Below are 19,638 nucleotides of genomic sequence, written 5' to 3'. Positions count from 1 at the left end.
CTTGAGTCTTAACTATAGACTATTCTGTCTATAGTTAATTCTTTACTTGTTAGATATTTGCCTCCTGTTGGACACTGAAACAATTAGTTATCTCTTTTTTTTGTCCAGTTATTTCACATATTGCCATGAGTATTGCAAAGTGATCCAATCTCTCTGGACCACACCCTGGCAGTATGTTAAAAGAGCTGGAAACCTGTTCTCACCACTGACGTTATAAATTGACTTTGGAAAATTATCCCAAGAAAATAACAGACAAGGAAAATAATAGTACTGTCACGTGGCATTTTCATATGCATCCGTTTAGAGCTATTCATATTAGCAAAAAAGTCAGAAAGAACTGAAATGGCCAACATATTAATAGGAAGGAATACGGGGCACCTGGGTGGCTCAGTCGGTGAAGCATCTGCCTTCAGCTCAGGTCATGATCCCAGAGTCCTGGGATCAAGCCCCATGTCGGGCTCCTTGCTCAGCAGGGGTCTGCTTCTCCCTCTCCCTCTGTGCTTGCTCTCTCTCTCTCTCTCTCAAGTAAATAAATAAAATCTTTAAAAAAAAAATAGGAAGGAATACTATATGGCTACTAATGTACAGCAGTGGATTGAATTGTGGTCCCCAAAAGACATGTCCACTCGGAACCTCACACTGTTATTTGGGATACCAGTCTTTTTAGATGCAATTAAGATGTATCAAGATGCAATCATCTGGATTAGGGTGGGTCCTAAATTCAATGACAAGTTCCCTTATAAGCATCAGAAAAGAAGATAGAAACACAGAAGGCCAAATGAAAATGGACGCAGAGATGGGAGTTATGCTGCCCCAAAGCAGTGAACATGAGGAGCCACTCATTTCTCCAGAAAGGGATTCTCTAGTGTTGTCTATGCTTTTTTCAAGCCCAGGTAGTATCTTTATAATCATTATTCTGAACTCTAGTTCCGACATCTTACTTATATCCATACTAATTAGGTCCCTGGCAGTCAGTACTGCCTCTTCTTCTCTTTTTTGGGGCGAGTTTTTCAATCTTGTCATTCTTGCAGAAAGTGGTCCCTTTTCTATTTGTAGAATTGCAGCAATTATCTTAGAGCTCCAGTTGAATTCACAGGTGTTCAGAATGATTTGATAGCTATCTAGCTGAATTCCAAAGGCCAGACAAAACTAAGGTCCCCTACTCCTCCACCATCTTCCTCCCTCTCCATGTGAGGAGCCACTCAGACCTGAAAAAGGCAAGGAAGGATTCTCTCCTACAGCTTTCAGAGACAGAGACGCCTTAATTTTGGACTCCTGGTCTCCAGAGCTATGAGAGAATAAAGTTCTGTTATTTTAAGCTACCCAGTTTGTGGTAGTCTGTGACAGCCACCCTAGGCAACAAACACAGATGGAAAGGAAGTAGATAATGTTGGAAACTGAGTAGATGATAATATTAAATGAAAAAGCTGCAGAACTCAAAGTAGTCCGTATGTGCTTATGATAAACAAATATGAATGTATATCACAGAGAAGATTTAGACTAATTTTCATGGGTATTTTTTAGTAAAGTTGTTTGAATAAATAGAAAATATTTGATATGTTAAAAATATAATAAGTAATACGGACTGTTAGGAGCACCTGGGTGGCTCAGTCGTTAAGCATCTGCCTTCAGCTCAAGTCATGATCCCAGGGTCCTGGGATCGAGCCCCGCATTGGGCTCCCTGCTCGGTGGGAAGCCTGCTTCTCCCTCTCCATCTGCATCTCCCCCTGCTTGTGTTCCCTCTTTCACTATGTCCCTCTCTGTCAAACAAATAAATCTTAAAAAAAAAAACAAACCTAAAAATTAAGTCCATTCCATGTAGCACCAGAGCCAGGTGAGGACCCAGGCTATTTTTCACTCCAGTCAATTTGATTTTTGGTTTTTGACCCCAGCAATATTGCCTCATGAATCCATTTTTAAAACTCAAGTACCCACCAAAACCTTATCCACCTGTACCTGCTTCCCTGTCATGGACTCTTGTTTATAAAGATAAAGTAGATTTACCCCTCTTGGTCCAGATGCCCCAGCCTTTGTCTTTAGCCAAACAAAATATTCTCTCACAAAAGGAACCCTTGTGCACTGTTGGTGGGAACATAAACTGGTGCAGCCACTATGGAAAATAGTATGGAGGTTCCTCAAAAAATTAAAAACAGAATTACCATGTGATCCAGTAATTCTACTACTGGGTATTTACCCAAACAAATGAAAATACTAATTTGGGGCGCCTGGGTGGCTCAGTTGGTTAAGTGACTGCCTTCGGCTCAGGTCATGATCCTGGAGTCCCGGGATCGAGTCCCGCATCGGGCTCCCTGCTCGGCAGGGAGTCTGCTCCTCCCTCTGACCCTCCTCCCTCTCATGCTCTCTGTCTCTCATTCTCTCTCTCTCAGATAAATAAATAAAATCTTAAAAAAACAAAAACAAAAAAGGGGCGCCTGGGTGGCTCAGTTGGTTAAGCGACTGCCTTCGGCTCAGGTCATGATCCTGGAGTCCCAGGATCGAGTCCCGCATCGGGCTCCCTGCTCGGCAGGGAGTCTGCTTCTTCCTCTGACCCTCCTCCCTCTCATGCTCTCTGTCTCTCATTCTCTCTCTCTCAAATAAATAAATAAAATCTTTAAAAAAAATTTTTAAAAAAAGGAAATACTAATTTGAAAAAGATGTATGTACCCCTATGTTTATTGCAGCATTATTTATAATAGCCAAGATAATGGAAACAACCCAAGTATCCAACAATAGGTGAATGATAAAAGAAGATGTGGTATATATACATACATACATACATACATACATACATAATGCAATGGAATATTACTCAGCCATAAAAAAGAATGAGATCTTGCCATTTGTGACAACATGGATGGACCTAGAGTGATTTTATTTATATGTGGAATCTAAAAAACAAAACAAATGAATAAACAAAAAGCAAAAACAGACCCATAAATACAGAGGACAAACTGATGGTTGCCAAAGGGAAGGGGAGTGAGGAGAGGGGCAAAATAGATGAAGGGGAGTGGGAGATATAGGTTTTCAGTTATGGAATAAGTCATGGGAATAAAAAGTACAGCATAGGGAATATAGTCAATGGTATTGAATAGCATTGTGTGGTGACAGATGGTAACTACATTTGTGGTGAGCACAGCATAACCATAGCATAAGCTGTCAAATCACTATGTTGTACACCTGAAATTCATATAACATTGTGTGTCACCTATACTTCAATTAAAAAAAATGGAAATATATATATGTGTATATATATATAGTACTAGTTTGAAAAAAAAATTCACTCACAAACTCAATTACCTCCTCACTCACCAGTCCTCACTCTCCTAAGTAAAGGTAAGGCAGACAGCATATTATTTTTTTCCCTATTACCTGATTATTTTAAATAGTTCAGAGAAAGTGTTAATTTGTAGTTGCCTATGTAACTATACACAGTTCTCTAGTAGATCATTTAAGTCTTACTTAATTCAACTAAATGGGCCTATATGAAAAGTCAGTATCTATTTAGCCTTCCTACTTCATGCATCTATTTCAAATATTTTCTCTTTTTAAAAGATTTTATTTATTTATTTATTTATTTATTTATTTATTTATTTGAGAGGGAGGGAGAGAGAGCAGGAGCAGAAGACCAGGGAGAGGGAGAAGCAGATTCCCCACTGAGCAGGGAGCCTGACACAGGACTCAATCCCAGGACGCCAGGATCACGACCCAAGCTCAAAAATTTTCAACCTATTTTAGTAAAAAGACTTAACCATCCTATTTTATAATATTAAATATTATGTAGTGTTTTCAGTACTCCACCCATGTATAACACTTAATACTTTTCACAGTTTTTATAGACTTTTGATCACTTGAAACAAAATATTATAAGGCAGGTAATTTTTTTTTTTTTTTTTTTTTTTTTTTTTTTAAAGAAAGATTTTATTTATTTATTTGACAGAGAGAGACATAGCGAGAGCAGGAACACAAGCCGGGGGAGTGGGAGAGGGAGAAGCAGGCTTCCCGCAGAGCAGGGAGCCCGATGTGGGACTCGATCCCAGGACCCTGGGATCATGACCTGAGCCGAAGGCAGACGCTCAACGACTGAGCCACCCAGGCGCCCTAAGGCAGGTAATTTTTATTGCCATCTTTGAAGTGAGAAAATTGTGACCCAAGATTAAGTGATTTTTGCAGTTATAGAGCAAGTTAATAGCAGAGCCAGAACCAAAACCAGCCTAGTCCTATTTCCAAAGATCCACATTATAGTAACATATCTTCCTTTATCTCCCTCAAAATCATTCTAATTCTTTGAAAAAATAAAAAACAAGGAATAAAACAGTGTATATAACATACTACTACTGTGTTTGTAAAAAAAGAAAAAATAGGATCTATACCCATATATTTTTTAATATATGTACAAAGAAACTCTAGAAGAAATTCAAAAATGAATAGCAGTAGCCAGTACTTGGGAGAGGAAGGAACTTGCTGGATGATAGACAGGAATGGAAGGTTCTTCACACTAGGCCTTTTCATACTTTTTAAAAAACTGTATGACTATACTGCATATTCAGAAAACTAAATATGTTCTTAAATAAACATACAAAAAAGGCTTGGCTCTTCTTTAAGTAGTTAGAGTCACCTGCAAAGCCTAGTTCCTGAGCTGAGAACCAGGAATTGGGGGAGGCTACCTGTTCACAGTTTGATGATGATGAATGATTTAACACTATGAATGAATGGATGATCTAACTCTACTGACTCTCCCCTCCCACATCTCACACTTAATTAATGGTAATGGTAAGAATAACAAGCACCTGCTCACTTTATGCTATGAATTTTTTTACATGTTAGCACCATTTAATCTTCACAACAAACCAATGAAGTAAATATAATTTATATCATTTTGCAGATGAAGAAAGTAAGGCACAGGAAAGACAGTTTGCCCAAGGTCAAAGTTAGGAAACCAAGATATAAACTCAGGTATTAGGGTCGCAGGGCCCACACTCTCAAACACCATCCCACACTGCCTCTCACTTATACAGCAAAATTATCCCATTGGGTTTAAGTCTGATCTCTTTAAAAAAAAAAAAAAAAAAGCTTTGTAAAATTCCCTGTGTTTCTTGGGAGGATTCATGGGGCATATCTTTTAACCATTGTCTTTAGCACCTCTAAAACAGCTGTCACCTAGGAGATGATGAAATCCACAAATAGGACAGAATTGTAATGAATACTAAGAGGGAAGGGGGTAGGATCTTCAGAATGTTCCAGAGCAGTAGGTACCTGCTGGGAGGAGGCTGCCATCCAGTCAAGAGACTAAATGCTGGAGATCTGGAGTGGGTAGGGTGACTCTTTTAGGGTAACAAGTCAATTTTAGCAGCATTCCAGCTTGGCAATGGATTAGGAAGGGTGAGCAAAACTCTCAGACAACACTTTGAAAGGGATCAAAGAAACAGAGTAGCTTCCTTTCAGAGAAAGCAGCCCATTCCTTGGGATCCAGCTGAGTCTGCTGGTAACCAAGAGCCTGGCTTATCCATATAAGTTATCTGATAGAACCACAAGCTTGTATTTATATCTACACTGAAGGACACCTGCCAGACTGTCTTTGTCATCACTGATACACTTGAGAAGGAATACCTCCTGCTCTTTCTCTCTGCAGTGAGCTGAGCAATGATACTGCTAAAACAGGTGCCAAAGTCCTGTGTCCTTACTTCTCTTTCTACCTCCACCTCCACCAATAAGAATGAAGACCAAGAGTCTGGATGGGGGACTTGAGGAGGAGGAGAGAAGTAATGTGGGTCCAGGTTTTCTCTGCAGTTGGAAATATAATTAGACAAACCCTGAAAATCAGAGACAGAGTTGGAGACTGGGGGTCATTCAGATAGGTACTTGAATCCATGAGAGTAGAAAAACTCACCAAGAGAAAATATGTAGAAAGAGAAGAGCTATGGGCAGAGCCTTGAGGATACATTCACTTCAAGTTTGAAGGCCAAAAGAAAAAGAGAAACCAGCCAAAGAAACAACAAAGGTGGAGTCAGAGAAGCTAGAGACAGATAAAGGAGCCAACCAAGAGATAGTACTCTATTGCATTTGGAAAATAAGCCTTTTGCATATAAGTGTGAATGTTTTTTTTCTTAGAATGTAACTTATCTCTGAGGATGAGAACCTGTTGGTTACATTCTAAGGACCATCAATTTGGTTTTCTGCCCAAGGTATTTCTACGTATAAATAATATTGATGTTATTATTATTATTTTAAGATTTTATTATTTGAGAGAGAGCACACACAGAGGGAGAGGGAGAAGCAGGCTCCCGCCCCAGCAAGGAGCCCGATGCAGGGTTCCATCCCAGGACCCGGGGATCATGGCCTGAGCCGAAGGCAGAAGCTTAACCGACAGCCACCAGGTGCCCTGATGTTATTATTATTAAAGTGACTTTTTGGGGGACACCTGGGTGGCTCAGTCGGTTAAGTGTCTGCCTTTGGTCAGGTCATGATCCTAGAGTCCCAGGATCGAGCCCAGCATCAGGCTCCCCACTCAGTGGGGAGTCTGCTTCTTGACACTCTCCTCTCATTCTCTCTCTCTCTCTCAAATAAATAAATAAAATCTTAAAAACAATATATTGTTGGGGCATCTGGGCGGCTCAGTCAAACATCTGAGTTCAGCTCAGGTCATGATCCCAGGGTCCTAGGATTGAGCCCCACATCAGGCTCTCTGCTCAGTGAGGAGTCTGCTTCTCCCTCTCCCACTCCCACTCCCCCAGCTTGTGCTCTCTGTCTCTCTTAAATAAATAAAATCTTAAAAAAAAACAATATGTTGTTAAAAAAATAAAATAAAGTGACTTTTTTCTATAGTGACATACTTCTACAAAACTCCTTTTTTCAACCAAGTCTCTAAATACTATCTTATGTGTGTCAGTCCCTACCTCAGATAGTATAATAGGGACAAGGGGATGTTAAGTGTTTCAGAGAAATAGGAGCTTGGAAATTGTGTTAAATATGAGCCTGGGTCAGTATTAAAATTAGAAGTAGGTAATAAGATCCCAACCCTACCTATTGGGATCTGGCAGTGTTGGTGAAAGCACGCATTAGTGGACATTTCACCATTCCTTTATGCCTCAAGTTATTTAGCCACCACAGAACAATTGGCTGCGTGGCCTCTTCTCCCCCAGCCTGACCTTTCCTAGATCATTTCTACTCTCTTTAGTAGAAGGCACCCAGCTGATACCCTACAACCCAGCAATTGCACTACTGGGTATTTACCCCAAAGATACAAATGTAGTGATCCGAAGGGGTACGTGCACCCCGATGTTTATAACAGCAATGTCCACAACAGCCAAACTATGGAAAGAGTCAAGATGTCCATCAACAGATGAATGGATAAAGAAGGTGTGGTACACACACACACACACACACACACAGGAATATTATCAGCCATCAAAAAAATGAAATCTTGCCATTTGCAACGACGTGGATGGAACTAGAGGGTATTATGCTAAGCAAAATAAGTCAATCAGAGAAAGACAAGTATCATATGATCTTACTCATATGTAGAATTTGAGAAATAAGACAGAGGATCATAGGGGAAGGGAGGAAAAAATGAAACAAGATGAAACCAGAGAGGGACACAAACCATAAGAGACTCTTTTTTTTTTTTTTAAAGATTTTATTTATTTATTTGACAGAGAGAGATAGCGAGAGCAGGAACACAAGCAGGGGGAGCGGAAGAGGGAGAAGCAGGCTTCCTGCCGAGCAGGGAGCCGGATGTGGGACTCGATCCCAGGACCCCGGGACCATGACCTGAGCCCAAGGCAGATGCTCAACGACTGAGCCACCCAGGCGCCCCAACCATAAGAGACTCTTTTAATCTCAGGAAACAAACTGAGGGTTGCTGGAGTGGTGGGGGGTGGGAGGGATGGGGTGGCTGGGTGATGGACACTGGGGAGGGTACATGCTATGGTGAGCGCTATGAATTGTGTAAGACTGTTGAATCAGAGACCTGTACCTCTGAAACAAATAATACATTATATGTTAAGAAAAAAAAAGAAGGTAGTAGGAAGGGAAAAATGAAGGGGGAGAAATCGGAGGGGGAGATGATCCATGAGAGACTATGGACTCTGAGAAACAAACTGAGGGTTTTAGAGGGGAGGGTGGGGGGAGATGGGTTAGCCTGGTGATGGGTATTAAAGAGGGCACGTACTGAATGGAGCACTGGGTGTTATACGCGAACAATGAATCATGGAACACTACATCAAAAACTAATGATGTAATGTATGGTGACTAACATAATAAAATAAAATTAAAAAAAAAAAAAGAAGAAGGAACCCAGCTGAGCCAGTTAGTCCCACTCATGCACAAACCATTCTGTCTGGAAATTTCCATTTTTTCACAGCTTTTCAAGCACCTGGGCTACCAAGAGGGTTAGATGCTTAAAAAAACTGAGGGCACCTGGGTGGCTCAGTCAGTTAAGCGTTATATATATATAACCGGCTCAGGTCATGATCCCGGGGTCCTGGGATTGAGCCCCACATCCAGCTCCTGGGTCAGCGGGGAGCCTGCTTCTCCCTCTGCCTGCTCCCCCTTCTTGTGCTTGCTCTCTCTCTGACAAATAAATAAAATCTTAAAAAAAAAAACAACAAAGAAAATCAATCAATATTAACAGTGGTTATCTCTGAGTAGTGGGGTCATGAGTCCCATATTTGCTTCTATGCAATTATTAAAATTTTCCAAAATATATATGCATTGCTTTAACACAAGAACAATATAGTCATTGTTTTATCAGGAGGCCTGGAGGCCTAGAGGCCAGCAAACAATATCTGGATCCCTACGTTACTATTGGAGGAATGGCACAGAGAGGGATTTCATAGGCTGCTGACAGCACTGTGCACACTGCCTTTAACTTCACTTCTTACCAGTCCATAAAACTAAGGTTTCCAGAGGGAGGGAAGCAAAAGGGCCCTACTTTCTTCTAGTAAACACTTCATGTATTAAATTCCAAAGGGGTGCTATGGCAGGGAGCTTGCCTAAGCCGGAGAGTAAAATTAGCAGAATTAAAACAGGCCTCACCTGTGCATGTCAGAGGTCGAATTCCAGTGGCCCTGGGACTCCTCCACGCCAGAAGGGAAAGAGGGCAAGGTAGTGAGTAGGTGTCTATTTGCAACTCATGTCAGGCCTTTCTCTTTCTGCCATTTCCTCTGGTTCTTTCCAGCAGATGGCAGAAGATGCTTGAGTGCCAGTCCAGATTCAGAAAAATTGAATGTCCAGGGTGAGCAAGGGCCTGCTCTTATCTGCCCACTGTGGCTGTGGTAGTTACCAGACAGGCTGAGCAGACTGCTCCATGTTTGCAAGGAAGTGACAGTAAAGAAGCAGGACCAGTACCTGTTAATCTCAAACTCAGAGTTGCTGTGTTTCTAGGCTTAGGAGAGGGTTGAGAGGTTTCAATATATTAAAAAGGGAAAGCATGGAGGTTTTCTACACTGTGATCCTATCACACAATGGAATACTGAATAGCTAGTAAGAATGAGCTGATGAGGAACAATCATCCAAGATTAATTAATTAACGGTGGTGGCCTCTGGGCAGGAAACTGGGGGTGCAAAAAAAGGATATTCTTTTCTATGAATATCCTTTTGAAACATTTGAATTCTGTACCATATATATAAAACTTCAGTATCATTTTTAAATGGTCTACATGCACACATGGTACAAACACATACATGCAAGAGTGCAGATCACCTGCAAAAAGCTATGACATACTTCCTCAGTCCCTTAAAGCTGCTTTCTAGAACAACTATGTCCTTCGCTGGCCCATCCACCTCCACCCCTGTGATTGCCCACAGTAGCTTAATTCCATCTCTCCACCTCACCCCAACCTCCCCAGCCTCCTCTCTGACCACAGAATAGCATTATCCATTGCTGCTCTCCTCAGCATCCCTATATTTTAAAATATGTTCTATGTTGTATTCTCTCAAAACCCTGTAAAACTAATCAACTAACTCCAGCTAAAGTTACCCCTCCCAGGATATGTTTGCATATTAACAGTGAATTTCAGCCAGAGAGTGACTGATTTTAGGGCAAGTGAGACAGAATCATAGCGCCAGTGAAAGGAATACCGGAGTTGAGATCAGGAGACCTTGATCTTTTTTTTTTTTTTTTTTTAAAGATTTTATTTATTTATTTGACAGAGAGAGACACAGTGAGAGAGGGAACACAAGCAGGGGGAGTGGGAGAGGTTGAGAAGCAGGCTCCCCGCAGAGCAGGGAGCCCGATGTGGGACTCGATCCCAGGACCCTGGGATCATGACCTGAGCCGAAGGCAGCCGCCCAACTGACTGAGCCACCCAGGCACCCCCAGGAGACCTTGATCTTATTCAGGCTATTCTACTCAGGGCAAATCACTTCACCTCTCTGGGTCTCAATTTCCTTAACTTAAAAAGGGGGGGGGGGGGCTATAAGAGATGATCTTCCCAGATCTAACACTCTACAAAATCCCATCATACAATGCTGATTGCCATCCCCTCTGAACTTGATGTGTACTGTGTGTGTTCAACAGCACTGCCCGAAAGAAATATAGTGTGAGTCATATATGTCATTTTAAACATTCTAGTAACCTCACAAAAAGTAAAAAGAAACAGCTGAAATTAATTTTAATAGATTTTATTTAACCCAATATACCCAAAATATTATCATTTCAACATGCAATCAATATAAAAATTATTGAATTTTCATTTTTTTAGTACTAAATCTTCAAAATCCAGTGAGTATTTTACATTTACAGAACATCTCGATTTGGACCAGCCACATTTCAAGTGCTCAAAAGCCACCTGTGGCTAATGGCTACCATATTGGACAGCACAGCTCTAAGTCTAACAAGGAAGCCTTCCCTTCATTTCCGACCTCCTTAAGCCCAGACTTGAAGACTGATATGAATACCTGCCTCCATTCTTAGAAAAGGTCAAAGTCATCAGAGCAGTTTTGGTTCTGAGTTCCTTGACTCACTAGGAAGGTAGCTGGGGCTGGTGACCAGAGAGCACTGCAGAGTTCAAGACAAACATCAAACAGAGAACCAAGAGGCCTACAAGCTGAATAATATGGAGGAACTTCAAGGGACAGACAGACTTCTTTTTACTCAGACTTTTCACAATACAAAATACACCAAAAGCACACGGATCTTTTGTCATGGCAGCTGTATCAGTTCATTCATTTAAACACCTCTAATACCTTCATATGTCCTCGGCTAGGCCTAAAAGTCCCTACAAGATAATAACTCACTAACAGATGAGGACATTGAGGCTGAGAAAGGATAGGTCACTTTCCAACAGTCACATGCCTCAGGAGTGGTAGAGCAGGGATCCAAACCTGATTCTTTTTTTTTTTTTAAAGATTTTACTTATTTATTTGACAGAGAGAGACAACGAGAGAGAGAGCACAAGCAGGGGGAGAGGGAGAGGGAGAAGCAGGCCTCCTGCAGAGCAGGGAGCCCAATGCGGGGCTTGATCCCAGGACCCTGGGATCATGACCTGAGCTGAAAGCAGACGCTTAACGACTGAGCCACACAGGTGCCCCCCAAACCTGATTCTTAAACACTGCAATGAGCCACATTCCCCAGCTTCAAAGAGCTCACAGTTACTGGAGGTAACAAAGGACTTCACAATTATAAGGCCATGGGGTCACTACCACAAAAAGGTGGAAGCAGAGGACGTCAGGACAGGATTCCCAAAGGTAACCGTTGAGTAAGTCCGGAAATTCGAGGAGCTAACCAGGCAAAAAGTGGAAGCTGGGCCTTCCAGAGGGAACAGCAGGTGCTAAAGTTACAGTGGTGTGAAGGAGCATGAAACGTTCAGAAAACTGACTGGCTGGGCAGCTGGAGGGCAGCGTGCATGAGGAACAGAGTCCCCGTATCAAAGTGGAGGTGTTAGCCAAGACCAGTGCATAAGGGGCCTTAAATTCCATGACAAATTTAAGAAGAAATGCCATGCGAGGCATGGGAAGACATTAAAGAGTTTTATCTAGGGTAGCGAAGGACCGGATTTTCATTTTGAGAAATCATTCTAACAGATCTCAAAGCTTATCTGTCTCCTCTCCTCTCCCCAGGGTTCTTAACTCTATTTAAAAGCCCATATGTAAAAGCACAGATTTGTTTCCTACAGAGGTGGACCACACCCTAGGGACTTACCTCCCAAGGGCCTGTGAGGTTTACTCCTTCTACCCACTTCACTAAAGAGAATTGTTCACTTGGAACTCCTGAAAACCAACCTCTGGGAAACTACTAAGCACCTCCTCTATTCCTGGCATCAACACTGCCTGAAACCCCAGCTGGGGGCAGTTTGCTTGGCCTTCAGCCTCAAAAAGGCTAGCCCCTTCGGGAAGCCTTTTACAACTCCGACAGCATAGTAGTGTTTTACGTTTACTTGCACAGTAACATGTAAGATTCTTGCGGCTAGTGACAGAAAACACTGAAACATTTCAAATACCCAAATGCTATGGCCCCAGTGCCTCCTCCCCCTAACAATGAATTGTTTATTGCCTTCAAAACCCATATCTCCCCTCTGCCCAACTCCCTCTACACATCCCTTCCAGCTCACCTGATTACCCAGTTCCATTTTCAGCTCATCAGCCTCTGAGCCTGGCCTACTTTTCAAGGCCACACGAGCGGAAAAACCTGTACATTATACAAACAATAGACTATAGCTAGAACAACAGGACATAGAAGGGGGAGGGGGACCAGCAACGGTGTATACCAAGGAGGCAAGGATGGAGGGCAGAACCTGGTGAAACAGCCATTGGACAAAGTACAAAAGTACTATTGCAGGGCAGTGAGAAGGAACTGACAGGAAGAAAGAGAACACAGGAATACTGAGTGTGTAATAGAGCAGGACTTGGCCACTGACAACCTGCAAAATTGAGCTGAAGCCCAAGAGGCACCAAACAAGATTACTTTACCCAGTGAGAAGAGCAGAGCCGCCTTATTTTGCTTTCAACAGTTACCTGGGTGGTTCTGAAAGCCACATCCTGGTCTGAAAAGAGAGGGCCCAAGCAGTTTCAAGCCCATTGCAAAACCACAGGAATGGTGTATTGATAAATAACTTCTCTATGCACAGATTTGGTGGAAAGGAGAATAAAGAGGAGAATTAAAAGGCCCTCTCAGATCCTCACTTTGCCTAATTAAGGGCCTACCCTGTGAGGCAATTTTCAGAGGTAAGTTTTCCACAGAAGTGAAAGGCCAACGGTCATTCTATCAGTTTTCTGAACTTCCAGCTTCATTAACACCCTGACCTGAAAAATCAATCCCTTGCCTTTGCCAAGAAGAAGGAGTATTTCATGGACACACTCTCCTTTCCCAAACCCCTCCTTTAGAAGGGGCCTCTGGGTATAAGGGAGTATTATTCTGGAGGACTTGTGCTCTCTGGCCCCACTTTGTTCCCACATTACCTACCAATACCAGCCAAAGTGGGGTGCAAGGGGGATAACATTCAGGTGGCAAAACACAGTTCACCAGACTGGATCAGGTCTTTCTAGAATTGGGGCTGGCCCCACTCCTGAGGGGGCCCAGCCAGCAACAGGTGGGCTGCCATGGATGAGTTACTCTGCTTCTGTCACAGCCAACCTGGTGAGTGAGAGGTTGAGTGGAATGGGAAAGACCACTCAGTCGTGGATAGGAAGCCGGTAGAGCGAAAACATGGCCTCCTAGATCCGATGGAAGAGCTGAGCCAGCTTGTAGAGGAAGGGCAAGGAAGAAGGAGAAGCTGCAGGAAAAAGGAAGATTGTTGTCAGTGTGCCTGCCTTTACTCCCCTCCTCTTCCCCTCAGCCTCAAGTCCCTTCCCTTGGAAACCCTACCACTTTGGGAGTATGCGTGATCTTTGTAAAGCATATGTTGATGCTTAATGTTATTTGCTCTTCCTCCCCTTCTCAACAATAAAGAAAACTTTCATTTTCTCTAGGATATATTCTCTGGGATATATTTTCTTCACTTGGATTACAGTGACCTTAAGTTTGCTGAGAAAAAGATCCAAACTTATTATGTTTTAGCCTAGCTTTATGATACACACACAAAAAACTGGTAATGGTGGCTGTCTCTGGGAAGATAAATTTGAGAAGAGACTTCACTACATTTCTTTTCATACCTTCTCAACCTGGAGCCAAGTGACAGTATTACCTATTTTTATCCTAAGTTAATCATACTGAAAATAAAGTACAATCTACCTCTTGGGAATTAGGGCTGAGTTGATTGGTTGGTTTTTCCTTATTTGATTACTGATTTTTTTTTAACTGATTTTTTTTTCTTTCTTAAAAAGAAAACTGTTATTTTTTTTTTTAGATTTTTTTTTTTTTTTTTTTTTTTTTTTTTGAGAGAGAGAGAATGAGAGACAGAGAGCATGAGAGGGAGGAGGGTCAGAGGGAGAAGCAGACTCCCTGCCGAGCAGGGAGCCCGATGCGGGACTCGATCCCGGGACTCCAGGATCATGACCTGAGCCGAAGGCAGTCGCTTAACCAACTGAGCCACCCAGGCGCCCAGAAAACTGTTATTTTTAAAGAAAGCTACTGACAATCTACTCTTTTTATATCCTTCCTAGATAGTTCTAGCTGCTGCCTGGTCATGGGCTCTCCTCTCCCACCGCACCACCACTGCAATGAGTCAAGTCCGCCACTAGGGGTGAGCAGTGCCAGGCCAGGACACCGGGAAGAAGCTCTGCGCAGCCTTGGAGGCAGCAAGCTCAAACTGCCTCTTGCTGTCCCCACTCAGAAGAGCAGGACTTACAAGCACCATAAAAAAAAAAAAAAATTCTAAATTTTTATCAAGTCTCTGGAACAAAGTAGAAGTCAGAGAGTGGGGGCGCCTGGGTGGCTCAGTTGTTAAGCATCTGCCTTCGGCTCAGGTCATGATCCCAGCGTCCTGGGATGGAGCCCCGCATCGGGCTCCCTGCTCTGCGGGAAGCCTGCTTCTCCCTCTCCCAGTCCCCCACCTGTGTTCCTGCTCTCACTAACTCTCTCTCTTTGTCAAATAAATAAATAAAATCTTTAAAAAAAAAAAAAAAAGAAGTCAGAGAGTGGACTGGAATGAACACAAACTATCCTCAGCTTTCCTGAGAACTAACTCAGGACTCTTTCCTTAAGCAAACAGAGCTATTCAGAGGGAATTCCGGCTCAGTGTTCAGCAAAGTGAAAAGGACAACTTTGAGCTGTGCAAAAAAAGCTCACTGAATAAGAGAAAGGGGAATGGGGAAAATGGGAAAGACCTAAAGATTAAGACAAGAACTGGCAGTTTTCGTTTTCGTTTTGTTTTAAAGATTTATTTATTTCTTTGAGGGAGAGCACACATGCACAAGAGCATGCATATACGTTCACAAGTGGGAGAAGGGTCAGAGAGAGAGAATCTCAAGCAGACTCCCCCGCTGAGCTCAGAGCCCACATGAGCTCCATGTGGGGCTGGATCTCACAACCCTGAGATCATGACCTGAGCTGAAACCAAGAATCTGACACTTAACCAACTGAGCCACCTAAGTGTTCCAAGAACTGGCAGTTTTTAAAATAGACAAATTATTTGTATGACCCTAGGCTAGTTACTTTTTTTTGTAGTTCTTAGGTTTCTTGATCAAAAAAAGAAAGAAAAAGAATATGAAGGGACTGGAATAAGGGTTTCCAGTTTTCCCTGCAGTTTTGAAAGTTATATAATTCTATTCTAAGTCTAAATTCATGAGAAGAGTAGTGATTAGATCATAACTCACATAGAGTAACACACGAACATAAAAATCTAAAAGAATGTGCTCCTAATCTTTGGTCCAGCACTTAGTTTTGAGGAGTTAATCCTCAGGAAATAACCAGGGTTGTTCCCAAATAGCACTCAGGGAGCTCATGTCTCCTTCATAGCACTGTAGAAAACAGAGTAAGAAATAATCAAAATGTGGGGCACCTGGGTGGCTCAGTCATTAAGCATCTGCTTTCGGCTCAGTTCATGATCTCAGGGTCCTGGGATCGAGCCCCGCATCGGGCTCCCTGCTCAGCGGGAAGCCTGCTTCTCCCTCTCCCACTCCCCCTGTTTGTGTTCCCTCTCTCGCTGTGTCTCTCTCTGTCAAATAAATAAAAAAATCTTAAAAAAAAAAGAAATAATCAAAATGTTCAACAATGGGGGTTATTAATCAATCATGGAAGTTTCTATAAACTGGAATATTATTTAGCCATCTAAAGCCATGTTTTTAAAAGATATTTATAATATGCAAAATTGCATCTGTATCCATATAGAAAAAGACTACAGTACAACCATTACAATAACAAACTTATAGGTGATTTCTGTTTTCTTCTTTATACTTTTCTCTATTTTCCACATTTTCTAAAATATACATGTATTTCATTTACATTTTAGCACAATTTTTTAGGTATTACGACGAAGAAAATTTTTTTTTAAATTCTCACATTCTGGTCAGAGTTCACCCTTGGATAAAGTAGATGACAATGACTCAAAGTCAGTGTTCAAGGGTCAACAGAGTAGAGTGAATTTCCTCCAGACTGCTCTCATGGACTCCAGGGCTATTCTCTCCTAGGTGGGCTGAGCTGGCTCTCACTGAGGTCTAACAGTCCCTCCTTATAGAAGAGACTCAGGGAGAAGTGGCACCAGAGATGCCTCCATGGAAGGGCAGGAGAGAAGACAGGCTTCATTACTCACCTGGATCAAACCTTACCACCAAGAGGCAGAGGATCAAGGCGGCCAGGAGGCTCTTTCTGAAGGGCATGGAAAAGAAGTGGCTCACTGTAGAATCCCAAAGCCGGCGAAGCAACACCATTAGTGACAGGAACTTGTGGGAGGAGGAGCCTGGTCAGGGAGACAGAGCATAACTGCAGGGTAACTCCACGAGAACCAGCTTCCCTGACTCTGAGCTTTGAGCTGGATTATGAGAGTTGAGCAAAAGGTAACAAGACTAGTTCACTCCTGTAGTTCATAAAGTGGTTCTAAAAGAGATTCCAAAAGCCCCAAAAATGTTTTAAGGAAAGACTACATCGCTAGAATGTGATCTCCTTAGGAGAGACTTTTAAAAGACAATATCTACTCAACTGGGTAAACCTGGCATATTTAGTGTACTTTTAAAATATTATTTTATAGCATTCTTTATATTTTGGCCTAAGATATGTACAGAGAGTTACACAGAGCAATAGTTCTTGATTATCACATTAATGCAGGAAAACGAAAGGCACTTAATATATATAATAAAGAATTCAAAAGTCTTAGATTTTAAATATGAACACCATCAACTCAAGAACAAGTGGTGCCAAGTCCTGATAGAACACTCTGAACTTGCCATCAAACCCTTTCCCCATCCTTTCTTCCCCAGGAGATGGAGGGGCAGAGGGCTTGGTTAGCCACAGTCAATTCCTAAAGCCAACAACCTGTTTGCAAAGAAGTGATTCTACCTCAGGAGGTTCATCCTCTTTAGCACACAAAGAAAAAAACACTTTGGAGAAAAGGATTATAGTTGGTTAAAGAACTCCATATAAAAAAGAAGGATCAGGCCTATTCTGTATGTACCAAGAGAAAAATCAAAGAACAGTGGCTAAAAACTACTAAGAAAAAACTTAAATTCAGCATCAGGAAGAACTTCCCTATAGAACTGTCCATAGATGGAATGAGCTGCTTCTGGAGACAGTGAATTTCCTATCCTTGCATAGACTAGATGATTACTTGAGGAAAAGAGGATGAAAAGGATTCAAAGACCAGGGAAGGGTCTGGAGTAGAGGATCTTTAAATTCCCTTATAACGAAATAACCCCTACACCTACACCCACCCCTATGTAGGCATCCCTTGTAGGATAATAGGTGTACGATGTTGGGTCTTAAAATAGTTTCCCTAAAAAGCCATTGTGTGAAACTGCACTCCAATGGGCAGAGGTGGGCTGCCCCTTAAAGGGGGACATCAAACACTGAAGAACATACCCAGGAGATCTAGTAAGTAAAGGCAGACAGGAGGCTGGGCAGTGGGGCCCAAGCTGAAGATAAGTAATTTTTATCTAAGTCAAGTTACCAAGTTATTGTGTCAGCTTATTTTCCTTTGGCTATCCCACAGCATACCTCAGCTGTGTCTGTATTTGGGCCAGCCTTTAAAGGAGGAATAACATCCCACTCAGGCCAGCATGATAGAGACAAGAGATCTAGTGAGAGGACCCTAAGAAGAAGGTGGCTTTCAAGAGATAAGAGTTAAGGTTCTGAGATTCAGTGACACCTCCCAGAGATTCTCCTTCCACTGCCAACTACAAAGGGTCAGGGCTTGGCTTTTTAATCAATTAACAGGTTTCCTATTCTGCGATTTGGGAGTTGCTCATACAAATAATTGCTCCCAAGCTCCCAGGAATGTCATGACAAACCCCAAGGTATAAGGGAAAGCCCACAACTCTACTTTATAGAGGGATAGAAGGATAATGTCCTACCTTCCTGGTTTAGCTTCTGGGCCTCCTCAGAGCCTGAGTGTTGGTGTTTCTGCTGTTGCCTTGCCTTATTCATGGTCTGGAGTACGTCCAGCCGCTCTTCCTCACTGAAGGCTGCAGAGCCCACCACGAGCTCCTCAGCCTCTGACAAGCAGCCCAGAGGCAGCAGCACCCGCTGCAGGTGAAGTTCTGCCAAGGCTCTGTATTCTGGAAGGCCCTGATTGGCGGGGTCTTGTAGCCAAGCACTGACCACTTCTAGCACAGCTCCAGGCTCTTGCATTTTGCTGTATAAAAGAACACTGCAGCCCCAAATAACCCAATTTCAAAAAAAAGACAGTCAGTGCTCCATGGTTGGTTCACCTCTCATAACTACCACCCTCTCCCACCCAATCCCTCCCCTGTGTCCTCCAGGCCTTCCCTATGGGATGAGGACATTGATAAGAATTAGGAATTCCTAGGAAGTAGCAAGAAGCTCTCTCAGCTAGGACATACTCCACTTCTGTCATCCCACTTCACATCTCCTATTCCCACTGTGCCCTCTCCTCCTCTTTCCCTCTACCCCACTCCTAAATTCCCCCTTCCTCATCTTTTATAGCTAGGTTTTGAGGTCAAAAACAAAACAAAACAAACAGGGAAAGAATTAGATATAGAGGGAAATGGTAGGGAAGAGAGAAAGAGAAGATATTAGGCACTGATTCAAAAAAGGACATGAAAATCCTCTTGTTCCTGAACTGATCCAATGAGCCAGAACAAGGACCTACCATAGTTCCAGGACTTTGGGAGGTAGCTTTTCAGGGACCTGGTAATACTGAAGAACCCAGGACAGGACTTCCTGCCACCGATTCATTTCTGCCAGGGCCTGGATCCCCACAACACACAGGGAGCATTTCACCTCCAAGGAGCTGCCAGCAGAAAAACCAATTCAGGTTTAGAAGTGGTTCCCCTCCAGGGGCACCTGTTAATAGGTGACTCTTGGTTTCTGCTCAGGTCATGATCTCGGGGTTGTGGGATCAAGCCCTGCATCTGGCTCTGCGCTCCAGCTCAGTGCAGAGTCTGCTGGAGATTCTTACCCTCTCCCTCTGTCCCTACCCCCGCTCTTACAAGCTCTCTAAATAAATAAATAAAAATCTTAAAAAAGAAAGGAAGGAAGGAGGAAAGAAAGAAAGAAAAGGAAAGGAAAGGAAAGGAAAGGAAAGGAAAGGAAAGGGAAGGAAGGAAGGAAGGAAGGAAGGAAGGAAGGAAGGAAGGAAGGAAGGAAGGAAG

The 19,638-nt window shown here is 42.7% G+C and overlaps 1 protein-coding gene across 2 annotated transcripts in view; it reads right to left on the bottom strand.

The window, feature by feature from the left end:
• Nucleotides 1-11,465: 11,465 nt before the first annotated feature.
• PEX26 (peroxisomal biogenesis factor 26) overlaps nt 11,466-19,638 on the bottom strand; it is a 10,442-nt gene continuing 2,269 nt past the window's right edge. The window contains exons 3-6 of one of the 2 annotated variants that reach the window (XM_021690687.1): nt 19,137-19,277; nt 18,379-18,674; nt 16,626-16,772; nt 11,466-13,709 (exon numbers count right to left, since the gene is read on the bottom strand). In XM_021690687.1, the coding sequence (XP_021546362.1) occupies nt 13,651-13,709; nt 16,626-16,772; nt 18,379-18,674; nt 19,137-19,277 (643 nt within the window). In that variant the 3' untranslated portion in view covers nt 11,466-13,650. The remainder of the gene's footprint in view (nt 13,710-16,625; nt 16,773-18,378; nt 18,675-19,136; nt 19,278-19,638) is intronic. The other variant, XM_021690689.1, reaches the window with a different exon arrangement.

The sequence above is a fragment of the Neomonachus schauinslandi genome, chromosome 5 (genome assembly GCF_002201575.2).
Source record: "Neomonachus schauinslandi chromosome 5, ASM220157v2, whole genome shotgun sequence".
Classification (NCBI taxonomy): domain Eukaryota; kingdom Metazoa; phylum Chordata; class Mammalia; order Carnivora; family Phocidae; genus Neomonachus; species Neomonachus schauinslandi.
This window is presented reverse-complemented; position numbering and strand designations above follow the sequence as displayed.